Source organism: Barbus barbus (genome assembly GCF_936440315.1).
Source record: "Barbus barbus genome assembly, chromosome: 41".
Taxonomy (NCBI): Eukaryota; Metazoa; Chordata; class Actinopteri; order Cypriniformes; family Cyprinidae; genus Barbus; species Barbus barbus.
Window position 1 is genome coordinate 19320396 of NC_136719.1, and position 26918 is coordinate 19347313.

General features: G+C 38.2%; 1 protein-coding gene across 1 annotated transcript in view; it reads right to left on the minus strand.

Moving 5' to 3' along the window:
- Positions 1-26918, minus strand: part of LOC306860340 (plexin-A2-like) — a gene marked incomplete at both ends in the record, with an annotated part of 174331 nt that overhangs the window by 83281 nt on the left and 64132 nt on the right. The window contains one exon of the mRNA XM_079401989.1: positions 2453-2553. Coding sequence (XP_079258115.1) covers positions 2453-2553 — 101 coding nt within the window. The remainder of the gene's footprint in view (positions 1-2452; positions 2554-26918) is intronic.

The window sequence follows — 26918 nt, forward strand, 5'->3', positions numbered from 1 at the left end:
AGATCATCTCCAGGATTAGTGTTCTCTACGGGCCAAGGAGATTAGTCTTCCTAAATCTGACAGCAAACTTTATGCTCTCCTCCTTTTTCTGTCTCCTCCCAGTCTCGGGGTCCCACCTAACTGGCCAATGAGAGATGTCGCCTAATGCCAGACAGATACCAGATAGATGCTTTTTGCCTTCATAGTCTAAACACCAGCAGATTTAGTGCTGCCTCATATGCTTCAACACTATCTTGCTTTGTCTCTTCGCGCTCATTTTTTCTCCTTTCAATCACATGGTGCGCAGCAGCAGCTGGTAATTAGAGGAACTTTGACAAATCACATTATTCTGAACTGAGGTAAAAATAAAGAGAGAGCCGTCTCGCTTACTAAGAGCAGAATATTGTTGCTCTACAAAAAAAGTCTCCAGGGTAAAAAAAAAAAAAAAAAAATCCTTCAAACAAGGCAAGAACAATAAATAAATACACTACCATTCAAAAGTTTGGCGTCAGACTTTTTTTTTTTTTTTAAAGAAATTAATTTATATATTTATTAAGCAAGGCCACATTAATTGATTCATTGATTAATTGCTGTACATTTGAACTTTTTATTAAAAAAAACTGCATCACGGACAAACATATTAAGCAGTACAACTATTTTCACATTGATAATAATAATAAAAGCACCAAATCAGCATATTAAAATGATTTCTGAGGGATCATGTGACACTGGAGACTGAAGGAATGGCTGCTGGAAATTCAGCTTTGTCACAACAGGAATAATTTACATTTTAAATTTGAACTTGTAATAATATTTCACAATATTACTGTTTTTATTGTATTTTTGATCAAATAAATGCAGCTTTGGTGAACATAAGAAACTTCTTTCAAAAATCTTACCGATACCAAACTTTTGAACAGTAGTGAAAACATTAAATGACTGACATGAGACTGGACCATCTTTCAGTACTGAAAACTTCAAATCAAATTTTTCCTACAAATTTGTAACTTATAACTTCATCAAATGAATTTTAATTAAAAACTGCAGTGCTTCTTTCAAAAAAATGACGACTTATGGTTATGTGACAGATTCACACAAGTCTGTGATATTTGCCCGATGTGTTTTTTAAAGACATTTTAAGGAATTATTTTTCCTTAAACCATCTGCTTTGGTGCTTTAATGATCCCAGAAGAACTATTTAAAAACATTTATTTTAAAGTATGAGCAAAAAAAAAATTATAATTGAAAAACAATGCAGTGAAGGCTTAAAGACTAATGAAACCATTGTAGTAGGTGTCAGCAATCTCTCTCTCTCTGTCTGTCGCTCTATCAGATGTGGAAGGACTGACCCCATAGGGGCCGTGAGGAGTGAGAAATGAGCAAATATGAGTTTGGAGCTGGAATTAGAACGAGTGAGAGGTGTTAATTTCATTAAGAGAACACTGACTGTGAAAAAGCACTCGCCATGGGGAGGGAGGAATACTAGCACACATGGAGCGAAAGAGAAAATGAGAGAATCTGATATACAGCATGGTCTCGAGTGATTACCATATTGATATACCATGATATTTACGGTATATCTTCCTTCAAAAAAAAAAAAAAGTAGCTTAAAATAAGTACAGCATACAGAATATAGTTAGAATATATCTATAACATATATACCATTCAGTACTATTCTCATATATATATATATATATATATATATATATATATATATATACACATGAATAAAATAAAAAATATTTATAAATTAATTAATTTCAAAGAATATGTCACATTAAAAAACAAAAGTAGTAGCATGGTACTTTTAGTTCTTTTTGCTAGTGAATTAATAAATACATAAGCTTGTCTGCACAGCACAGCATGGTATGTTTGAGAATTGAATGGCATCTGTATTACATGAGCTTTAATACAGCAGAAAGCCCCGGAGGACTGATGGAGGAATGTAATCCTGCCGTGGTAACGGCACACTGACTGAAAAAACAGCCCCATGCTGAACAGAGATGCACAAATACCGCTCACTTCGCCAATTATTTGTCCCTGTCCTGTCGGGAGTCATGTAAATTACTTTAAGTGCACTTTTCCAAGGGAGGTACGCCCGCCATTACTGTAATGATGCCAGTGGAGGGTTTACACACCCCTACAGAGTCAGGATGCGAGAGAGAAGACAACGGCACAAAACCACTAAAAGATGACCAACGCAGTAATGTCAGTTGCCTGTTGTTCTGGAAACGTAAGATTCAATATTTAAAAGCATACAAGCATCTGAGGATTCAGCACTGAGTGAGATATTAGCATCTGGATGCAGTTGCACTAGTCCACCACCAGAGGGCGAACAACCTCTGTGCCATCCGAGCACCACTGGGCTTTTACATATGATCATTTCTAGACTAGAGATTCTGGTCTTCAAACACATGAAAAATCTTTGTTATTTACTATTAACTGTGTGCATAAATCTAAAGAAGGAACTTACATGTTATGCAGAACACACCAGCCACAGTGTGGATCTCCAGAGCTCAGACACTCTCCACAAGTGCCATACTGCTCACAGGACTCGATCGGCACCCGTGTAACCTGCAGAACAAAGAAAGAACAGACTGAGCATATTCAATCAACACAAGCTGCATTAATCCATTCGATGGATATATGATACTAAAGTAACATTGAAAATCATAGATTCCAAAGCCACTTTTTGCTGTTTTGAGACTATGGACCAGAAGGAGGAGAGAGAAAAGTGAACAAAGTGACACAGGAACGAGATGAACCCCAGTATTTAGGAAAATAATACTAGTCAAAAGTCAAATGATTTCCACTTTTATAGTGATATATAGTAAAGGAAAAAATAACGAGATGACATGGCAAATGAGAGAACAGTTTGAGACATTGAGGTCAATTTCTTCCTGAAAGCAGGATAATACGCCCCAAAATGAAAATTCAGTCATCATTTACTTAAGAAGATAAGACAGTTTCGGTTTCCACTGACTTTGATCGTCTGGACAAAAATACAATTGAAGTCAACTGGAACTGTTAGTTACCAGCATTCCTCAGAATATCTTTATTTTGCCTTCCACTGGAAAAAGAAAGTCTATGTATGGTATGTATGTAAGGTATGTAACAACATTAGTGTGAGTATATGACAACAGAATTAAATTTTTTTGGCTGAACTGTCCTTATAAGTAGAAATGGAAACACAATGCCCTTGAGAAATAATTTCCATTTTATCTCCATTTCACCTCATTGCTGTCTCTGAGAAACAGCTGTTTCAATGTTTTTTGTCTATGGCTATCCAAATGTGTATGTGTATTGTGTATTGTGAATGTGCATAAGAATGTCTGTGTGTTCATGTGCAATTGTGTTTCCTTTGAAATGCATAAGTCAAAGACGAACATGAGAGTGTTCAGTGGTAAAACCTGTACTGTGTGTGTGTGTGTGCTAACAGAAACAGACAGAGCAGAGGAAACAGGACACAAGCAGCTGTGCTACTGCCACTAAGAGGAATAGCATCGACACAGTGCTCTTTTGTGGTGCCCAGTGCACCTGTCCAACTAGGTATGAACACACACACACACACACACACACACACACACATATACATACATAGAGACATACACCCACCTGCTCAAACATACAGGAAATATGTATACAGTACCTGTATCTGACCTAAGATCAATATATATTTGTATAACACTGTATAAACTGCTTGTAATTTAGTTACAACACAATTGACACAATTTAATTAATTTATAATTTAATATTTTTTAATACTACTAATATAAAAAATAACATCAATATTATTCATAATTTAAAACACATTTAACCATAAAAATTAAATAAATATTTACTTAATTTATGTTTTCACAAATGAGGATTTCCCTTACAGTTCTAGTCATAAATTTGACTTCAAAGTATAGATAAGTAGGTACACACACTCACTCGCACACCCACACCGACCCACCCACACACACACACACACACACACACACACACACACACACACACACACACACACACATACACACAAATAATAGTGATTAAGTCAAGTTTGTTTCCAGAGTGAGACTCAATTCACTGACCATTATAAAAAGCAAACATGTCATTCCTCAAAACTCAACAAGCAGTGTGCCTCTGGTAAACAGTCTGAACATATGCTCTCTCTCTCTCACACACACACACACACCTAGAAAATCAAACACTCCTGTAATACCTCAGAGATGAGTGCTAACCAGATACACATTCACAAAGGATCGCTACAACAGACTAGAGCCTTGCTTTGCCTGCTGACCCACAAAGCCCCTATCCACTCCACTCGTAGAGCCTTCTGCTGCCCACTTGGCATGCTGGGATAGCGTCGCTGTGATGACCAGGCCACAGCTCTGTGATTTGTGCCTGCACTTGTAATATCTCTTTTATCTATTCATGTATTTTCAGGGGTTTGCTTTCATTGCCAGCGCTGGAGTCTGTGATGTCCTCCCTTGTTGCTGAGGGGATTTTTTGGGTGCACCTGCATCCTATCAACACACACAAGCAGAACAGGATAGTGTGAAGTCATTGAGGATTTGGGGAAAAATAATTTTTTTTTTTGCATTTTGACTGAAATGAATGGATGGTTAAATTAGGTCTGGTGTGTTACAGAGAAATAACTGTGTGTGTGTGTATATGTATGTATATATATATAAATAATACATAATGTACTGTATATATAACTGTGTGTGTGTGTGTGTGTGTGTGTATATATATATATATATATATATATATATATATATATATATTGTTATTATATTATAAATTATTTATGAACTATGAAAGAATGAAAGACATCTTATGTAGGGTTATGTTCGTATCAGATAAAAATAAAAGAACAAAATTGTAAGAAAGTTTAACCAATAGGACCAGTGTGCCAGTTAGTATTCAGAATTTGGGCACAACATCAAGCTTTTTGACGGTTACCGGCATTGTGTTTTCTTTATTCTGACATTTGTGACGGGGTCAAAGGGTAGGATGAAGTGAGAGACAGTTTTAAGATGGATGAGTGGGCACACAGTGTGCATTTAGTGAGAGGGGTGGAGAAACATGCAGGGTTCCCGCTGCGTGCGTGTGTGCGCGCTATATGGCCGTGTTAAATGTCATTAATGTGTGAGCGGCGGGGTCTGACGGGGGTGGCCATCCACCTGTCCCTGCGACACACAGCCACGGCAGTTTCAAAACAAAGGCACACATTGAGCCTCCAGCTACCAGCGTTGTTTCCACCGACACACGGCTGTGATCGCAAACGCATGCACAGTTGTGTTTATACATACGGTGTGACTTCATGGCTAAACCGAGATTGGTCCCACAAGGATCCGTCCTGTTCCCTTTTTCATTTTCACCCAGCTCCCCCTCCCTCGTTTCTCTTTATTTTTCGCTCACTCGTTGCCCCAGGACAAACAGGTGGTCAAAAGTAATGAGTCCAGCACATCAGCGCTGCCGCCCAGCCTGATGACAAACAAGCCCACCAGGGGCTCCGCTCACAAAGCAACACCGGCCATACGACGCTGGTTCAACATGGCAATAAGTCTCAATGTTACACAACACTGACTTAGAGCCAGACCAACAATCCAACAACATTAGATTCACAGATACCAGATGATGCCGTCTTGACGCCAACGGTCACCAAATGCCGGTTCTGGAGTCACACTAACTAGCTTTGTTATATGTTATGAAGAAAATGTAAGCCCGTACAAAATGCAAGGGTGTTTTGATAGTTGCCAGGGCATTACTATGCGGTTGCTAAGGTGTTCTGAGTGGTTGCTGGGGCATTTTGGGTATTTTTAAGTATTTAAAAAGCCTACTGCCAAGTCTCTTTGATATTCTGGCCCCTAGATATGGCTCGGGTTTCTTCTTGAATTCATTTTTTCACCAGTTTTATCATTAGTTAGGTAAAAATCTAAAGTTTGAAACTAAAGCTAAAACCATAACAGTTTTGTTACTTGAAATAAAATAAACTATAACTGAAATATTTAAAAACATTTTTTTTATTTCAGCTAATTAGCAAAGCAACATTTCTCCTTTTCATTTAGTTTATCTTGATTTACTAAAATAACTAAAACTGGAAGAAAAAAAACTAACTATACAGACATTTTTAAAAACAAAACAAAATTACTAAAACTGAAATTAATATGAATAAAAAAAATACAAATAAATAAAAACTAATTCAAAATATTACAAATATATTATACTTATACTAAAATAACACTGACTTTTAACCTGTCAGCTTTGTCCACCTTTTGAGCCCAAACCCCAAACAATTGCAAACCAATTTAGATACTGTTCATGAAGTGTAATTGTTGTCTAATTTGAAATAATAACCCTCTACACCACAATAACCCTAGTGTAAGCAATAGTACTAGTGACACTAACTACATTATGAAGATCTGCAGCAGTGTCAAACGCTGATGGAGCGGATCAGAGAGGGGACAGCTGCACTGCAGGGTGACACAGCTGCCGCAGGTGCACGTCCACGCCTGCACACTTGGCAGGAAGATGTCAAAGGAGAAGATGGAGACAGAGAGATTGATAGAGAGACTTCCAGACAGAAAAAGTGAGATGGATAAAGGTGTTATGGGGGTTGCGGGCAGGCAACTGGAGCAGCTGTTGACCAGCACATGCTTTAGTCAGTCAACACAGTGGGAAGCACAATGAGGCCTGTTCTCCCACTGAGAGCAGCTTGTGATTGTGTGTGCGAGTTTGAATGTTTTCTCATTAAACCTTGAGTTTAACCACAAAATAGAGAAACACGGTTTTCATTTGAACCAATTTTTTGATTAGTTTACAACAGAACCAAATATAAGGTAATAAGCAAGATCATGCTCTACAGATTTTATCACAGTTGTTAGGCATGATGCAAGCTGTAGCAACAGCAATATGATAAAAGACAGCAATGTTCAATAAATTATTACACTTATTAATATTAATAATCACAAATACTTTTTCTGTCATGTAAAACTACCAACCATGGTAATTATCAACATGAACTCTTTAAGTCGCCTTTTCTTTCCATATTTTATTTTTGTATTTTTATTTTTTGATAACTAATAACTACCATACAAGTTGACAACTAACATGTGGTGGTGTTTAATTTATGCTGCAGTTTCTGGGTGTTTACTCAGAACACAGGAACTTAAGTGGCCCGTGGGCAAACTTCCTCATGTAAAGTGTAAATCTTAGCATTGTATTGTTGATACATTTATACAGTTTAGACAGAAATATGTGCTTAGTAGTCACTAATGTTGCCATATACAGTATGTTGTCCAAACACCCCCCCCAAAAAAACCAATACACTTCAAATTGCAACATATTTGGGGGGGTAAATTATTGGGTTGACAGAATTCAACTTATGTTTGTATAGCTAATTTAAAACTGATTTTAAAATAAAAAATTAATTATATATATATATATATATACACACACACACACACCAATATTTTTTCTATATTTATATAATTCTTTAAAAACAAAATAAACTATTAATTTACATAACAATTATATAAAAAAATTTAAATATATAAAATGAATAACTATATGTTTAACTATATCACATGAAAAAAGTCAGCAACTACACTGATTAGTCAGTTTTGTGTATTTGATTCAATTAAAAAAAACGGTTCATAGGAGTCATTTGTTTGTTTTTGATTTTTTTTTTGTATTAAAGAAATATTGAAAGTATTTTCCTATAAGTGGTCTGACAGTCTAAAAGCCATTCCTCCAAAAAACATTCGAATGCACCACAAATGCCATTAATCTCCACTTGCACTTGTGAACTTAAAGTATTAATAACAGCCAATTGGCTTAAAAGACAACTGTAGTTAGATTAGCGAGGAATTCTGGGTTCAGCCCAAACTCATGGTAGGACAGGGTGCTCGCCAACTCCTAATTTCCTCTTGAGCTTGGTAATTCTTCCACATATTAAAATGCTTCCAGGATGCTATCTGCTAATCTCTATCTGGCTTGAATTCGATATTTTCCACTCGCTCTGATGCTGGCCAAGAATCGCCTGGAGACAGGACATTTAGAAGAAAAGAAGACGGAGTTGGCACCGAATTCTTGTCTTATTCACAAGCAACACTCCTCAAGTCAAGCTTGTAACCTCCAAAGAACCTCTGCTGCTGTAATCCAGACCCAAGACGTTATAATTACAACCGAATGGATGATCTTAGACCTGTGCTTGGGATCAGCATAGAGAGTACAGTATGCTAGGGGAGCTGGGAGCTGGACCACGAGAATAAATGCTCTCATTAGCTCTCTTTTCCATATTCCTCGAAACACCCTCGCTGTCAAATGCACCTGTCTGATGAACGGAGAACCATTAGAGAGAAAACAAGAGCGAGAATGAGAGCAAGAGTGATACAGAATGAAAGAAAGCTGCAGGTCTGAGGTAAATGATTAAGAGCAGAAACATGTGGAGAGAAGCATGTGGACTTGCGATATATCCAAGGGTTTAGAAGGAGAATGAAAAATATGAGGGCAAACCGAGGGTAAGGGAAATCCTGTTCTTGTGTAGCCAGACTTGACTATCAGCATACACTCTGATCAACATTATAGTTTGTTCTGGCCAAGAACTTCTGACTTAGACAGGAAAAAAAATGTCTGAACAATATGTAAATTGACCAATTTTTGGCATGATGTTACAGTTTACAATATGATGGATTTCGGATTAAAAAACAGGAGTTACTTAATCAAAAATGTCTTGCAACTCAGACTAACATAGAAGAGAGAGTGTTTTTTGTTGTTGAGGAACATCATAAAATATAATGGATGTATCTAGGATATCTTATTTATTGGGAAATAAGTAGAATAACTGTCCCATAAAGTGAAGTGAGTGAAGTGAAGTGACATTCAGCCAAGTATGGTGACCCATACTCGGAATTCGTGCTCTGCATTTAACCCATCCAACGTGCACACACACAGCAGTGAACACACACACACACCGTGAACACACACCCGGAGCATAAACCTTCAAATTAGGCAAATTTTACAGTTGGACTCCAAAATCTCTGCTGCTTTCTCATTACAATGGTAACAATCACACTGAACAAAACATTTCATATGCAATGGATAGACTACATTTATCTGTTTTGTCAAAAATACGACCATCTACACATAACTGAACACAAATCAGCATTTTAGAATGATTTCTGAAGGATCATGTGACACTGAAGACTGGAGTGATGATGGCTGAAAATTCATCTTAGCTGTCAGAAATCAATTACATTTGAACAAATTTTGTAAAGAGAAAACAGTTTTTAAATTGTAATTTTTCACAAAAATACTGCTTTTACTGTACTTTTGGAATAAACGCAGGCAAAAAAAAAAAAACACCCCACAAACTTCTGAACAGTGGTGTATACAGATAATGACTCTGTGGGATATCTGTCAGTACTGAAAAGTCCAGCAGCTTATTCCTCCAAAATAAAACTAATCAAAATAAACACAGACTGATAAAAATCTGTGCACACTGACTCCCTAAAAAAGCTTGAGGAAAGTTGTAATGCAGTACACAACATATAGTCCATTAAGAGCGGGCTTATCGTCTGAGCTGAAACTCAAGAAATCCAGAAGCCTCTCATCTACAAATACTGTATCCAGATGGTTACGCACACTCAAAATGTTCACCAAATCCACATCGTGGTTGCCATAGCAACCAATCCAGGCATTGACCCCCTACCCCTCTCCTGGAGTGAGCCGTAAACAGCTGGTACCTCTGGGACACGCTGCCACCTACACACACAGACACACACACTCACACATTCATTTTTAATGTGAGATACTGAACGCTGCACCCACAGCAATGAGAGCCATCGATCACGTCCCGTCAGACACACACAGAGTGCAATAATCTAACTGACACATAAATCCATCGGCACTCACCGAAAATCAGAGGAAAACAGCATGTTTGTGTGTATAAGTATGCACCTACTATATGTGTGATTCATTATCCACCAACAATTACAAATCACACGTATTGGTCAAATATGTACAGGGAATGAATAAAAACACTTTCATAATTATTTGAAGACCATGAATTGACTAGATGAGTGTTTTTTAAATATATATTTTGATTTATTTCCTATTGAAACAACAAGTTTGGTCGGGACAGATCACATCTGAATGATTTCTGAAGGATCATGTGACACTGAAGACTGGAGCAATGGCTACTGCCATCACAAGAATAAATTGCATTTTAAAAATATTAAAATATAAATGATTTATTTTAAACTTTAATATTTCAGAATAACTGTTTACTGTATTTTTAACCAAATAAATGAAGCCTTTTTGAACATAAGAGACTTATTTTAGAAACATTTTTAAAAAACGTACCAATATGCTGTATGATAAAAGTGAATTGTATTCATTTTATCAGTCTTTAGGAGTAGAGTAGCATATAGAGAGTTTTAAAGCAAAAACACATGGAATAATACTATAAACTCTAATTTAGATTTCTTCATGGGGTCTTTACATTTAAACAGTCAATTTACACAAATCACTTAGGACAAGCATGTGTGTGTGAGAGAGAGAGAGTGTCTCACACACACACACACACACACACACACACACACACACACACACACACACCTCAGTCCTAAGGACAAATTCTCTGGTGATAAGTTCATGCTTGGCTAAGCTGAGGGCAACAATTGACTGACTCTTATCCGTTCAGTGCAGTGTCTCTGTGGAGTCAAGCGGCCCACAAACTCTCAGACATGAGGCTAATCTGACCTCTCGAATCCCAGCAGAGATACAGGACAACACTGTCATTTACACACACATCTGCACAGATATACACACTCCAATCAATGAAGAAAGATACTTCTCGCAGCTAAATTGTGTATACGGAGGCTAACGGGGTCGTGCTAACCAGCCAAACCTTGACCCTTTGATTCTGAAGCACAGATTTTCTCTCTCAGAAATCCACATTACGTTTTCAGCAAACCCACTCAAACTAGAGTGCAATAAAACATTCACACATGATGTAAGTTACTACACACACATACACAATCGCTCTGTTTACACAACTTTCCCAGCCCTGTTCACTCGCATCTTGCTAACGATCATGAATGCATGAGTATGTGTGTGTGTGGGTTGAAAACTCAATCAAAGCATTCTTGATTGCGTGAGGAGGCCCTCTCAGCAAGACTCCAACGTACTGTAGGAGAACGATGGCATGATAGAGTGAGCGAGAGAGTTGATGTGCTTCAAAGTACATGAAGACAATGGCTAAAGCAAGCATCACTATTTTGACTGCTTATTTTTAGTGTTAGCGATTTGAACAAACCCCTAATACTTAAATATTAAACTTCAATGTGTAACTTGTCCTGCACTGTGCTATTAACATGAATGATACTGTACCTTAAGGGAGTAGTTCACTTCCAGAACAAAAATTTACAGATAATGTACTCACCCCCTTGTCATCAATTCAAAATCGTCCTACATCGCTGCAGAAGTAGCAACCCAATGTTTACAAAGTGAACATGCAAAGAAGATCAAACACAGTTTACAAAAAACTGTTAAACAGCGACGTAGGACAATTTTGAAGTTGGAGTAGAAAATGAGATGGGAGTTTTTTTTTTACATACCCTGAGTTCACGCAGAGCTAGACAAGATGAGCGTTTGAGGTTAAAAAGTATATAAATTGTATATTTTTTAAGAAAATAATTTTAGAAAATGATCGTTTCACTAGATAAGACCCTTCTTCCTCGGCTGGGATCGCTTAGAGCCCTTTGATGCTGCATTTAAACTGCATTTTTAGCAAAAAAGTTAATATTATGGATCAAACACTTTTGTTTGAGAGCATAAGGAAACTGACTGTGATTGGTGGAAATTTATTTGTGGAATCATGGGGTATGTAGTATTTTACCAAGAATTTTGCTGTAATTATTACAATTATTTTTAAAATAAGTTTAAATAATGCGGATTGATGGCTTCAAAAAATCCATCAAAAACATATAACCATGATATATCAATTGACAACCTCATAGCTCAACGTAGGTCTGTATTTAAATTTTTATTTAAATTTTATTTTAAAAGGTATTTGTCAAAATCAATTCCCAGAAAATGCAGAAAAACAATCAGATTTTTATTTCCGGATCCCATGTGTTGTACTTCATAGTACCTCTACCACATAGCTATCATCTAAAAACACGCTGAGAAACTTCAGATTATCACAGCAATGAGCTAACAAGCACCCGAGCATCATGCTGGAGATCTGCACAGACAGGCACTACCATTTTCATCAGAAGAATATTTTACAAATAAAATCTAGACACATCAGAATAGCACAACTGATTAAGAACTATATTAAAGGCAAAAGCGCAGCATGTGTGCTCATGAGGTGACCTTTGAAATCCCTCTCCACTCCGAACTTAAATGTCATATGGAGTTTTTCTGTCCGACAGAAAAAATACACATAAATCAAAATGAGACAACCTCCTAGCTAGCTAACAATATTACATTGCAATAAAACAGCTAACCGCCTGATCAAAGGAAGCATTAGCTTAGCCTTAGACTGTTTCCAGAACACAACAGATTTCAAAAAGCATTAGATAGTTGTTAGCCAAAAATCGATGGACATTTCTGAGTGAGGCATCCAGTCTGATTGTGTTTTAGATGAACAGAGATGTGAGCCTCCTCAGCGAACCGTTTCTTTCCCATCAGAGCTATTTGTGTAACGGATTTGGCCTGAACGTATAGATTTAGCTCGACTGAAGCATCTCGATGCTTTGGCACCAGAGGGGCTATGCAAGACTGCTATAAAAGGCCTCTGAAAGCTTCAACTATAGTAAATCTCAGTCAACATACAGGCTCGACTTCCATGAGGGACTGCGTTTCTAATCGCACATTGGAAAGGCAACACACAGTGGGTCTCACTGTACAGCTGCGTCACAGAACTCATGCTAAGTTGGAAACGTACAGTATACACACCTAGAAAAGTAGTCCTACCTCAAAAACATGATTCAGTCATAATTGAATGTCTGTGCTTAAAATGCTTAAACGGCTCATTTGATTTGATTTCAAGTTTTCCTTTGTCTTTGGAATGTTACAAACAGTTTGTGTGTATATAAGATCAGTAAAGTTACAAAGGCTAAAGTCTCAAACCCAAAAAATATATTCTTTATAAAAGTTAAGACTTGTCCACGTCTTACTAAAACGCCTCATTTAAACACGCCCTCACATCTCTATGTTACTGTGTTGGACGATTTGCAAAACACCGCCCAAATGCTTACACAAAGAAAGGCTGCGTAACTTTTATTCTTGCTGTAGTATTGTTGCCGCCATCACCATGTCGTGGGGACGCTGTGTGTTTCCAAATATGGTAAGGGGCATAAAATTTCCATCACACACTTGAGGCCAGTCAGAGCACATAGTGCTTTTCAGAACAAAAATCAACGCGTTTTAGAAAAACGGGGCAGAGAGAAGCAATAATAATATACGGTATGCAGAAAATAATGTGTTTTTGAACATTAAACTGTGTAAACACATTGCATTACACCAAATAATGTTATTTTTAGCATCATCATATGACCCCTTTAAGGTTTAGCTAGCTAGCATTTGATTACTACAGTCACAACTTACAATTTAAACTAAATTTATAGAGACTTTATTAAACAGATGGTTCACTGAAAAATGAATATTCTGTCACCATTTACTCACGCTTGTGTTATTTCAAACCTATATGACTTTCGTTCTACTATGAAACACACAAATAAAGATATTTTGAAGAGATTTTGTCCATACAATGAAAATCAATGGGGTCCAAAACAACACCACTGACTTTCATAGTATATATATAAAAAAAAAAAAAAAATAATAATAATAAAATAAAAACAAAATAAAAACTTTTAAAATATATTTTTTATATTTTCAAAATAGCAGCTTATTTGGAAGAACTTGAGGGTGAGTAAATGATGACATTTTCATTTTTGGTTGAATTATCCCTTTTAATGCATTTTGTTAACAGTTGTAGAAAGTCAGATTTCACAAAAAATCCACACGCTTTCAGGGATCGGGGCAGAGTTTACAGGAAACGCACATGGGCTGTAAAAGGGTTAGCGAGACAGACAGCGAGAGAGACAAAGGAGGATTGAAATAATGGAGAGGTAGACTGGACCTGAGATACGGAGCTGGAAACTGCAGCCAGTCGATAGAGAGTGAGTACATCAATAATGTATGACTGAAATCCTCTCACAGGAGCCGATGAGGAGAGGGCCATGTGTGTGTGTGTTTTTTTTGCCACATTATTCAACCATATTTCATGACTCACATGGGCATATGTACAAAATCTCTGTCAGAGCTGACAAAATAGTGATCCACACTGCCTCACCTGACAACAATGGTCTCCGCATACTGTGACACTAATGAGAGGAAGATGCACAGGCGGCCCACGTTTGCCTCTTCGTGGAGCCCGCGAGCCCGGGCGCAGCTGCTGGGTGCGCTCGGAGCCCCCTCGGGGAGACGCCGGTAAAGCCCTGTAACCTGTCTGTCAGCCAGCCTGTCAATTAGCCCCTGGCACACTCCTCTACATTGTGCCAGGGGGGCACAGGTCTTGAACTACTTCTATCAGTCTCTAGGAAGGGGGCTTTTGCTCATGGTCCCGGTCAAAACCTAACTGTCAGATAAGCTAACTGATGAGATCTACAAATGTGATTTGTAGCCATATGCCTCCTGCTCCATCTAACACCACATTCACACACAGAACAATACTTTAGTAATCAAATAGAATATTGTTAGTGCACACTGAAAAAAAGCAGATGAATTCTTAATTTTTTGTTTGTTTTTTCCTAGTATTTATTAGAATATTATAAAATTAACATTTTATAAAGTATTTATCTGTAGCACATTCAGACACAAAAATGTAAACATATCATTAGCACACTTTCAAAAATACCAGATACACTTTTATTTTATTTTTTTGCCATTATCTAGTATTTTTTTATCTATATTATGTACAGTGGTGTGAAAAAGTGTTGGCCCCCTTCCTGATTTTTTTTTTTTTATTGCATGTTTGTCACACTTTAATGTTTCAGATCATCAAACAAATTTAAATATTAATCAAAGATAACACAAGTAAACACAACATGCAGTTTTTAAATGAAGGGGTTTTTTTTTATGAAGGGAGAACAAAATTCAAACCCACATGGCCCAGTGTGAAAAAGTGCTTGTTTCATTTCTAAAGCTTTGGGACTCCAGCGAACCACAGTGAGAGCCATTATCCACAAATGGCGAAAACATTAAAAGTTTAACTTTTTGGAAGGTGTGTGTCCCATTACATCTGGCGTAAAAGTAACACAGCATTTCAGAAAAAGAACATCATACCAACAGTAAAATATGGTGATGGTAGTGTGATGGTCTGGGGCTGTTTTGCTGCTTCAGGACCTGGAAGACTTGCTGTGATAAATGGAACCATGAATTCAGCTGTCTACCAAAAAATCCTGAAGGACAATGTCCGGCCATCTGTTCGTGACCTCAAGCTGAAGCGAACTTGGGTTCTGCAGCAGGAAAATGATCCAAAACACACCAGCAAATCCACCTCTGAATGGCTGAAGAAAAACAAAATGAAGACTTTGGAGTGGCCTAGTCAAAGTCCTGACCTGAATCCTATTGAGATGCTGTGGCATGACCTTAAAAGGCGGTTCATGCTTGAAAACCCTCCAATGTGGCTGAATTCTAACAATTCTGCCAAGATGAGTGGGCCAAAATTCCTCCACAGCGCTGTAACAGACTCATTGCAAGTTATCGCAAACGCTTGATTGCAGTTGTTGCTGCTAAGGGTGGCCCAACCAGTTATTAGGTTTAGGGGCAAGCACTTTTTCACACAGGGCCATGTGGGTTTGGATTTTGTTTTCCCTTCATAATAAAAAAGTTCATTCAAAAACTGCATGTTGTGTTTACTTGTGTTATCTTTGATTAATATTTAAATTTGTTTGATGATCTGAAACATTAAAGTGTGACAAACATGCAATAAAATAAAAAAAAAATCAGGAAGGGGGCCAACACTTTTTCACACCACAGTATATAATTATGTATTATCCATTTTTTGTGTGTAGATCCATTCAATTCAACTTTAATTCCAGACTCAAGGTCCATTAGCAAGAATCAATCAATCTGTCTATCTTGACTTTATATAATGTTGTATTATATAAAGTAATACTTTAAATATTACACACACACACACACACACGCACGCACACATACATCATTATTATTAAATCATACATAACATTTAAATATAAAATCTATTAATACCCAACAATATGACACAAAACTACATTTTAACCATAATATTAGTGCATTTTAAAAAAGAGCTTTTTTTTCTAGCATTTATTTATTTTGATTTAATTTTCTTATTCGTTCGTTTTAGTTTGTATGGTATTTTTTGTTGTTGTTTTTGATAGTAATTAAAAATTATATATTTGAACATATATGGTAAAATCCTCACTATTAAATTTTAATTACTTTACAAAAAATTATTTAAAAAAATCACAGAAATTCAAATAGAAAGAAATTGATTCAGAATCATAATTTTGGCTTAGTTTTATTAAAATCATATTTTAATTTGCATCTAAAAAAACTATCAAAAATCAGAATGAAAATGTTAACTAATATTTTCAACTGCAATTCTGATGAGATTACCATTGCTTGTGGACAAAAGACGGAGAGGTTTTAATACAACACAATAGCGGCTAGTATTAAAGCTAGATCCCAGAGCAGCAATACGGTGGCCTCTAAACTGGTAATTCAGTTCGAACTGACAGCAGGCAAAGGCTGAGCTACTGTGAATAATTCAGCTGTCAAAAGCTCAGAGCAACAGGCTGAGGGCTGCGTCTCCCTCACACACACACACACACACACACACACGTGCAAGCAGTGGTGTATATCAGCAGGGGAGATGATGGGGCCTTATTGATTTCAAGAAAGCAGCCAGACAGTGGGTCGCTCTGACCCGGGGCTGCATAATAATCCAGGTTTGATTATGTGAAATTAGAGAGTGAGAATGTCAATGTGAGAGTGTGACTGCATGAGGACTTCTTTTGTTTGCGGAAGACAAAAGACATAGGGCTGTGTATTGGCAAGAATCTGGCGATACGATACATATCACGATACAGGGGTTGCGATACGATATATTGCGATACTGTAAGCAAGGCGATATATTGGGATATTTCTTATTTTAGGAATAGGATATATATTTTTTAGGAAAGCTTTAATTAAGAACACACCACCATATGCAAACCTTAGCAAAAAAATTAAAAATAAAAATAGTTTAACCAACACACTGCAGAACACACTGAGATCTGCATTTGCAAAAATCAGTCCCTATAACATTCAACATTACTGAACCACTTTTTGTGCAGTACGAGTAAAGGGGGAAATATTCAAGTGCTTGCATGATTCTTTAGTTAAAGGGGAAGGGAAATGGAAGTGGTGTGTGGCCAAGTATGGTGACCCATACTCGGAATTTGTGCTCTGCATTTTACCCATCCAAGTGTACACAAAGTAGTGAACATACACCTGGAGCAGTGGGCATACACTCACGTGTATCGATATTTTCTTACACCCCTAAAAAGACATCACAATTCCACTCCTGATTTCAGCACAAACCGTGTGTTTGTTGTGTGTGTGTCGTGGTTTATGCCCCCTTCTCCTGGCTCTTTGTTTGCCAATCGCCCCCCTCTGCATTTGTGGAAATCTCTAGCATGTGTGTTGCATGCGTGTGCATATACAGATGGCGGGTTTGGCTGCACCCCACTGCTCTCTTGGCTGCTCTGCAGGCGTACGCTCAGATTGATTGGCTGGCCGAGGTTTGGGGAGAAGGGGGGAAACACCGTGATGGCTCAGGTGGCCCAGTCTGGTACCAGTCGTATCATAAACAAGCCTCTTCCACTCAGCCGTGAGCTCACTGCGGACCTGCGAAAAAAACAATTTAGCAGAACCGCATGGACACAACTGATGCCCCCTCCTCCGATTCACTCAGCAGATCATGATCAGAAGATGGTGACATGATGTCCCAATTTCTTTCCCTCTCCAGGACAGCAAAGGAGGAGGTAGATGAGCTCCAGTGAAGGAACCCTAAAACACCACCGCAAGAAATAATGGGCCCTCGCTTTGTAGAAAAATGTGAAAGCAAACACACGCCGTTCCATTCGCCTCATTTAATCCAGCCGCTCTGGCAGTACCCTTCTGCGACGCTGTCGAAGAGGAAGTCATGGAAATATTCCGGTAATGAGCCTCGGCTGTCTTTGGGTCTCATTTTGTACATCCAGTCAGCACTGTGAGAGGCAAATGTGGCTCATTTTTATTTGACTGGATGGATCTGCACCAATCACCTTAAGCTTATTTGAGCTTCAGGCTTATAGCTAATACGAAACGTATTTCTTTATCTTATGGTTTTAGCATACAGTTTGCTTGTATTAGGTGCTTATTGCCTGTCATTCTCTATGCCTGTTCCTTCAGAGACGAATCTCATTCAATTATTTTGGTGCCCATTAAAATCGCCACTAAATATTAAAGATTTGGGAGAACAAAATGTAAAACTATAAAAACTGGAATTTAAAAAGCACAAAATAATTTACTTAAACCTTATTATTTTTTTTTTTACAATAACAATATCTATAAAAATAGTAAAAAAAAAAAGTAAAATGAAAAAAGTAACTAGTAAAAATACATATTCTAAATAAATAAATAATCATGTATTCATTAATTTGACTTAAAAAGCATTATTATTATTTTTATTAACAATAAATAAAATACATTAATACATTAATAATATTATCAATAACAATAAGAACAACAATAATTATTATTATTGTTGATTTCCTTTATTATTAATAATAACAATACATTATACATAATTGAATAAATATTATATATTTTATTTATTTATTATTATTATTATTATCATTATTGTCCAAATATGGAGAAATATGGAGGGCCCAGGGCTTTAAACACCATCCCAAGATCTAAAATGATAAATTACTAACCACTCTAAACTAGTCTTGTGTCTGGTGCACACCTGCAACGAAAAATAATACTTCATAAGCCTAAAAAATCCTTCCAGATCTGGGGGCAATCTTCATTCAGTCCTTTATATTTCCTTCCCAACATTCATCACTGTCTCTGGCATGTATAGCCCACCGTTGTGCCTCCTGCTCCCTGTTGAGTTCTGTCAGCATCGTGCCAGCGCACCACTCGAGACTGACATCCATCACTCGCTCGGTGGAGGAAACATAAGCTTGCTGCATTAGTATTATAAGCGTGATGCTAATGCACGGTGCATCACACACACTAAACAGATATAATTGAAGCCAGTGCTTCTGTCAATAACCTACACATCTAACTCTGGAGAGCAGGTCATGGAGCGGAGATGGGAAACCTGACGATGCGAAACCCGGCCTTATTAAGTGAGTCCGAGAGCATAGGAGTATTATTAACATATCAAAGGCTGCTAACGGGAGGTGTGTGGTGGCATTAGCTCATAAGAAACTGAGCGTACGTCTCCCTCAAGACTAAATGACACAAACACGAAGCGTGCAAGATGCATCCATCAGTTTGGCTAGTGCTAAAAACGATCTTCACTGGAGGACAGATGCAGGGCCGCTAGATTGATTCTTTTCACTGTTGGCCGGCAACGCCGCTGTTGGACAGACAGCAGAGCCACTCTTCCGACACATGCGGTACCCGAAAAGGCAGAACCTGCCACTACCGCTGTGTAACCCAGGAAAACAATCACCTCACGCCGTGCAGGGTGTTTACGGTTGCATCTGAGCCATTAGCAACCCAGACAAAGAGCATATGCAGCTCTGGCAGGGACTGCATTGGTGGGATGGCAGGCGGGGGTGGGCTTCATTTACAGCCACTCTCCACAAAACAAGAGGGGGAGCGTTGGCCCCACTGCGACATTCGGCAGGGATACATTGACAGGATCTGTCTGGAAGCACGCAGACACAGTGGGAGAGGTACACTCATCTCCATTATGGGCTGGCACAGCCTGAGACTCCACTCAAATTCAGGCAGATGTAATCGATAAAAGAAGGACAGGGGTTTTGTTATTCCGGTATCTGCGAAGCCAAGGCTTTAAAAAGCTTGGACTCGATTAGTGAGAAGTATCTTGGAATCGCTGCCAGGAACCAGATCAAGCCAAATGAGGACGGAAATACAAAGAACCTGTTTTGAAAGAGAGATGGAAATTGTGAAGTCAACAGCTTCTGTAATAGGACGAGTCCATTATGAGTTAGCCAAGATGGTAACAATCATATTATCTTGGTAGCCGAGAACAAATTTACTATACTCTATAAATATATATTTCTAGATGTTCTTCACTGCACCGCCTAAACACTGCAGCCGCTTCACACAGCGCAGCAGAAGCGCTTCAGCGGACGAAAACAAACACAATTATGTCAAAATGTGCGATTTTGGTGAATTACCTTGTAAACGTAGTCTTAAATGAGTTATAAAGTCTTAAATGACCATAAAGAGTTAGGAGAAAATTGGATGTGTGTCAGAGCCGCGTCATGTGCTTCAGGTTTTAAAGACAGTGCTGATTTTAAAGTGAAACCTGCTGAAGTCTGTCATTGATGTAAATCAAAGAACAAAAGAAAAAGAGAAATCATTGGACTGTTATAGTCGCTGATTAACTTTTGTAGCTTGAATAAAGATTAATTTGTGTAGTTTATGCATAATTTATAGTTTATGTGAAGATTGTTTTAAAATCACTTAAATTAAAAGTTGTTTAAAGCCTATTACATGTTAAAAAATAATGGCTTTCAATTATACTATAATGTTGAATGGCTATAATTAATAGTTAAAATCCATAATATACAGACAACAGTAGCAGGACAAATTAAAAACAATATATGTTTAGTCATTGTAGTAGTAATAAATTCCTGTTTTTGCAAAAAGACTTTCATCACGTCACCGGCCATTGGCAGGTATGGCAAAAAGTCTTTAGGCCCCGGGGCCAGTTTTATTAACAGCTTGCGCTAGTGCAAACCGTCTTTTGGTGTTAAAATAGTACTTTCAGGCTTTACTAAAGATGTGCAGGGACGAATTAGCGCCGAAAAGGCGTGGAGTTATTTTTGCACCTGACCTTATTGAATATGCATTTGTAGGAGTTTCCCTTTCAGACGCAAAATTTATGGGAGGAGAGTATTCAAATGAATCACGCAACAAGATTTACTAACGTTCACACTCGTCAAATTACTGGTATTTGCACCATTATTTAACGTCCAAAAAAGCATATCTTAAACAATTTTGCACTTGAAATGGCTGCAATTGTTGTTGATGGGACGAGGCACCGCAGAGAACAGAAGTGCGTGGTAGAAGGATGATGATTTTTTTCCACACATATTAATTTATTTGGAATGCCAGAAGAACACATTATCCGAACATATCGTTTGCCAAGCCATGTTATTTTTAATTTGTTTCAGGATATAAAAGATGCCTTGGAACCCTCAACTAGGAGTCACACAATACCAGGTCTATCAAAACTTCTTGCATACCTTCATTTTTGGTCTTCGCTTCTTTTCAACCTACTGTGGCTTCTTCATTTCTTTATTCTATATTTGCGACTATGCTAATTTGTGCTGCACTTGGTAAATTGATTTGGTCAATAAGTAAATGATATGTTGTGTTTGTGTTCTTTAATTTACACTTTGTTAGTAAATCACCAGCAGAAATGTCCATGCCCATTGGCACTGTTTTGGAATTGCGCTCTCACGCTAGTTTGCTCTGTTTAGTAAAACTGGCCCAAGATCTTCTAAAATAAAGCAATACTTGTACACAAATCAACAGTTAGCATATAGACATTCAGTAATGTAAAACATAAAATGAAAATTATCAACCTGTAAACGTAAAATGAAAAAACGTAAACGAAAAACAAAAACGTAAAACGAAAATATACAGTATCAACCTGTTTCTAATAAGAGATGGATGCTGTAGTAAATAGCTACAATTATCAGTTAGCCAAGAAGCTAACAATCATATTACTTTGGTAGCCGACAACAAATTTATTACACTCTATAAATACAATAGCATTAGCGAAACAAAGTGGGATGTACAAAGAAATCAGCCATAAAATATTTTTTCCTAAAATAAAGCAAAAGTTGTAGACAAATAAAAAATTAGCATAGTGTAAAATGTAAACAATGACAGTCTGCTCTCAGGTCAATCCCAGCATTCAATATGGTGGCTCTAAAAACTGACATACTGCCTTGAAGTTAAAAAATCCAATGAAATCAAATAAGGATGGAAATATAATGTTTGTAAAGAGAGATGGAAATGCCGTAGTAAATAGCTACAATTATCAGTTATCCAAGAAGCTAACAATTGTATTATCTTGATATCCAACAGCACATTTATTATTTACATTTATGCAGACGCTTTTATCCAAAGCGACTTACATTGCATTCAAGTTACAGTTTTTACATTTTTATCAGCTCTTGCTTTCCCTGGGAATCGAACCCATGACCTTGGCGTTGCTAGCCATGCTCTACTATTTGAGCTACAGGAAAGCTATTATCCTCTCAGAGAGAAGTTTGGCTAAAAGTTATATACTATAGTGGCACTTGAAATGCATTAATAAATAATATTAATAATAATCATAATCTTGTTTATCATCTTACTTTACAGGAAGTCGTGGCCTAATGGTTAGAGATTCGGACTCGTAATCCAAAGGTTGTAGGTTCGAGTCTCAGGCCGGCAGGGATTATAGGTGGGGGGAGTGAATGTTCAGCGCTCTCTCCACCCTCAATACCACGACTGAGGTGCTCTTGAGCAAGGCACCGAACCCGCAACTGCTCCCTGGGCGCCGCAGCATAAATGGCTAACCACTGCTCCGGGTGTGTGTTCACGGCGTGTGTGTGCACTTTGGATGGAATAAATGCAGAGCATGAATTCCGAGTATGGGTCACCATACTTGGCCGTATGTCACGTCACTTTCACTTACAGCAAGCAGACTTAGCAAACAGGACAAAGCTAGTTAGCAAAGAAGCTAACGACAATAGCCAACAACAAACTTAACTTCTCTAAGAGCTACTTAGAATGTATTAGCAAAACATTAAACTCATAATCTTCAATATCATCTTCTAGAATAGCCAAAAGTTGCATGCAAATAAACATTAGCATAATACACTCTCATAAAACCCTACAAAAGTGCATCTAAACAACAAAACTACCCCTAAAAGCATCAACTAATGTTCTTTGCCTTCAGGTTGCCTCAAATCCCTCAGAAAAAAAAGACGCCTTGAGATATTTAGAGAATGAAACAGTTGTTGTGTTCCGCCACGCCGACAGGGAACAAAGTCATTTCTGCATGTTCTGTCTCTTAGAGAGAAAAAGACAAAGAGAGACACACAACACTGCCTTCGTCAATTAGACAGCTAGCGCTAATGATAACATGCTAGCAGCATTTCTTGACAGAACTGAGCCTGATTACTTGAACTGGAAGTCACTTCTCAATGAGACTCCTTTTTGTTTAATTAGGCTTGTAAATAATTATTGCAATTAAAGCCTGCAATTAGGAGACTGAAGCGGCACTATTAGTGATGTGACGGATGCCAGGGAGACCCCTTGGTGTGGTGGGGTACGCACAAAAGCTACGACATTATGCAGTCATGCGCTGACAGCTAGAATGAGTGTTGATATGCTAGAACATTTTAATTGCAGATGGTATTATCTTGCCATCTTCACGTCTGTTCCCTGAGACAACAGCACAGTCGCTTGAAAGTAGCAGAAAAGTTCCTGTACACAACTGTATATGTTTCAGTGACTGGGGGAAATTACAAGCTGGTTTCAGTCGTCTCTCCTAAAGTTCCTTCAGAGAAATAAATACAAACAAGTGATAAGCAGCCAAAATTTAGAAATTTAAGATCTCTTTCTTGTCTTGCTTTAATTGTTTTTTCAAGCTCTGGAAACTTGAATGTGATCCTTATGTTTAGTATAAGTATTAACTGCCTCAGATGCTTCTAAAACTCAAGAAAACAAATGCAAATGAGAAATGAGATCATTTTGAGATCTCAGCCTAAAGGTCAATTGTATATGGTCACCATTGCAAGATACACCATTGAGACTAGAACAAAACCTTGGGGTGGATGTTTTGCTTAGAAGTTTCTCTTTCAATGCTCTTAAAAACTTGATTGTGATTCTCAGACAAGTTTCATTTACCTATCATCTGCCTCAAGTACTTCTGAAACTCCTTAAGAGAGAAAGAAAGACAGAAATGTGATAATTCTGAGTTGTAAGGACTTAAAACTGAGAAATTAGTGTGAGATGCATGAGAGATCTCTGTCTTGCTTTAAACTCTAAAACTTTTTGAAAGCTATAGTGACTCGATTGTTGACAGAGTTGGCATTTAAATAAAACATTGCAGACAGTCACAACGGAGTTATCAGTTTTGATACATTTGTATCTAATCTCATTTGACTAATTTTTTCACTTCTAAGTTGATACTTCAATGAAACATTGCTGACAATCAGAATTAATCATTGAGCTATGAAAAAGAAAACAACAAAAATTGTCCTTTAGAGCTGAAGACAAGACAAAACCAAATTATCAGTTTTGACTCCTAATATCCAAGAAGCTTCTTAGTTCTCATTTGCATCTGTCCCAGGTGGCATCTCTTAAAAACTCTTAGAGGTAATAAAACAGAAATAAATTAGACACTCCTGAAATAGGAGTCAAAACAGTTTGCTTTAATTCCAATCGATCGCTGAGGTTGCTCTTTCATAGATCATTTGAACTTTTCCAGCACTCTTTTTGACCATGTTTTTCACAAAGCAGCAGGGAACGTGTTCAGCCACTCATCACCGCTAATGCTTGTCAAGCCGTTTTACGCTATCGATATTTCTCATTGGGTGGTCCGACTCAAGATTGATGCACAACAGAAAGATTGCAAAGTCAAATGTACCCTCTTACCTCTGCCGCTCTCTGCTTACTAGCCGTGTTATCCTGCACCCCCGCAGAGCCACTGCTCTCTTAACAAGGAACCCAACGGCCCCTAAACAAGCCGAGCAAGCAGATCTCAGGCATCCACCACCTCATTTGAGACTATTAAATCAACGCTGCACTGAAAGCCCCCTAGAGGCCTGTGAGACAGTGACAGGCATTCAGCAGGTACAACCAGCGCCGTTAGTGCCTGCCCTCGACTAATAACATCCATTGTGACACTGGCTTGTCTCCGTACGCTGTACTAAATCTAGCACTAGCCTGACGGGTCAGAGGCCAGCGTTGGGTGCAACCAGGTTGTTTACTAACAAGAACAAAGACCTTTCACCTAAAGAGCCCAAATTCTCGGCTGAACAACAGGCAGCGATAGTTCTCCCTGTGCGGCGGAGCAAATTATTTATTGACAGCACAGCTGCCGCTGGGAGCAGAAAGGAGGAGGGACGGAGGGCAAGAAAAAGCACCTTCAAGGCAATGCGTGTTTGAATTAAACACTTGATAGGGGCCGACAACAGTTTTGCTATTAAATAATGAGGTTCAATGGTTCTGGTCAATGGTTCCTGTGCACCAAACCTGATTAGTGCAAATCCTTGCTTAAGTCAATTAGCGATGCATTAATGCGAGAGGAAAGGATGCATTTCGTGCTCCACCCCAAGGTTTTGTTCTAGTCTCAATGGTGTATCTTGCAATGGTGACCATATACAATTGACCTTTAGGCTGACCCTGGCAGTTTGATACACTGTGCCAGGTCAGCCGCTGACCCAAAGACCGCAATATACGCAGCGTTCAGGCGTTAAGCCTTCAGGTGTCTGGAGAGAGTGTGAGATTGGAACCAGCTTTCACTGAATGAGTCCGCTAAGTAGCTTCATCAATAACACTGGACGCGGGATGTATCGACAGGGGCATTTATCCTGATCTGTCACTCTGTCAATAGCAAGTGAAGCCATCACGTTGACACTCAAACGTGCACCCTATCATTGGAATCGATTCACCTGTACTTTCTCTCGTGCAAGCAGTGACCCCCTAAAAATCTGAAATAACAAGCAATATCATATCAATCAGCTCTGCCATTGTGCGAGGAAGATAGTATACTAGCAAGCTGTGATAGTTAATCAAGAAGAATGATTGTCTAAAGCAAAATGCACATGCTAGCAGCTCATCACTGTTCGTTTAATGACCTGCAGATGTCAGGCAGTCGTAAAGGCCTCTGTGTGGCGTCAACGACCTTTTGTTATCACGTGTCACAGACTAGCATTGTCCAAGCCCTGTTGTCCATATCAACACAAGGACTGATTTCATGAAGTGGAAAGTGGAAATCTATACACACACACACATATATATATAAACATATATATAAACAGTGAGAGCAGTCATTTTTTAATTTTTACTTTAACTTTAACTTTGAGGTAGTCGGCACTGATAGCCTTGTGAGCAGCGCGACGATATGTAGCGCCGTTGCTTTCCCGTGTTCGAGTCCCGGCTCGCAGACCTTTCCCGATCCCGTCCCCCCTCTCTCTCTCCAACTTTGTTTCCTGTCTACCTACTGTCCTATCAAATAAAAGGCAAAACTGCCAAAAATAAGGTTCAGGTTTCTACTTAATACATTGTTTATTTATATAACTTGACATGTTATTATATGTCTACTGTGATGTAAACAGAGATATGCGATACCTACTTTGGATAAGCTGGACTGCTCCAATTTCTTATGAATACAATGGATCCCATTTCTCATTCGTTATGCTTAAAAAAAGAAGATTTTCATTCTTCCCTGTCAATTACCATGGCAGCTACAGTTCATCTAAGTCTTTGTCCAGGGCAGCATGAATGACAGTGATTGGTGGATAGAGGGGAGACGGAGGTCGCTGGTCAAGACACTCTCCTTGTTCCCATTTTATAGCAAGAGCAGCTGCACTTTCACAGAGTGACCAGAGGTCATGAAAATGCTAGGGGCATCTGAGGCTAAGAAGGCACTTTTT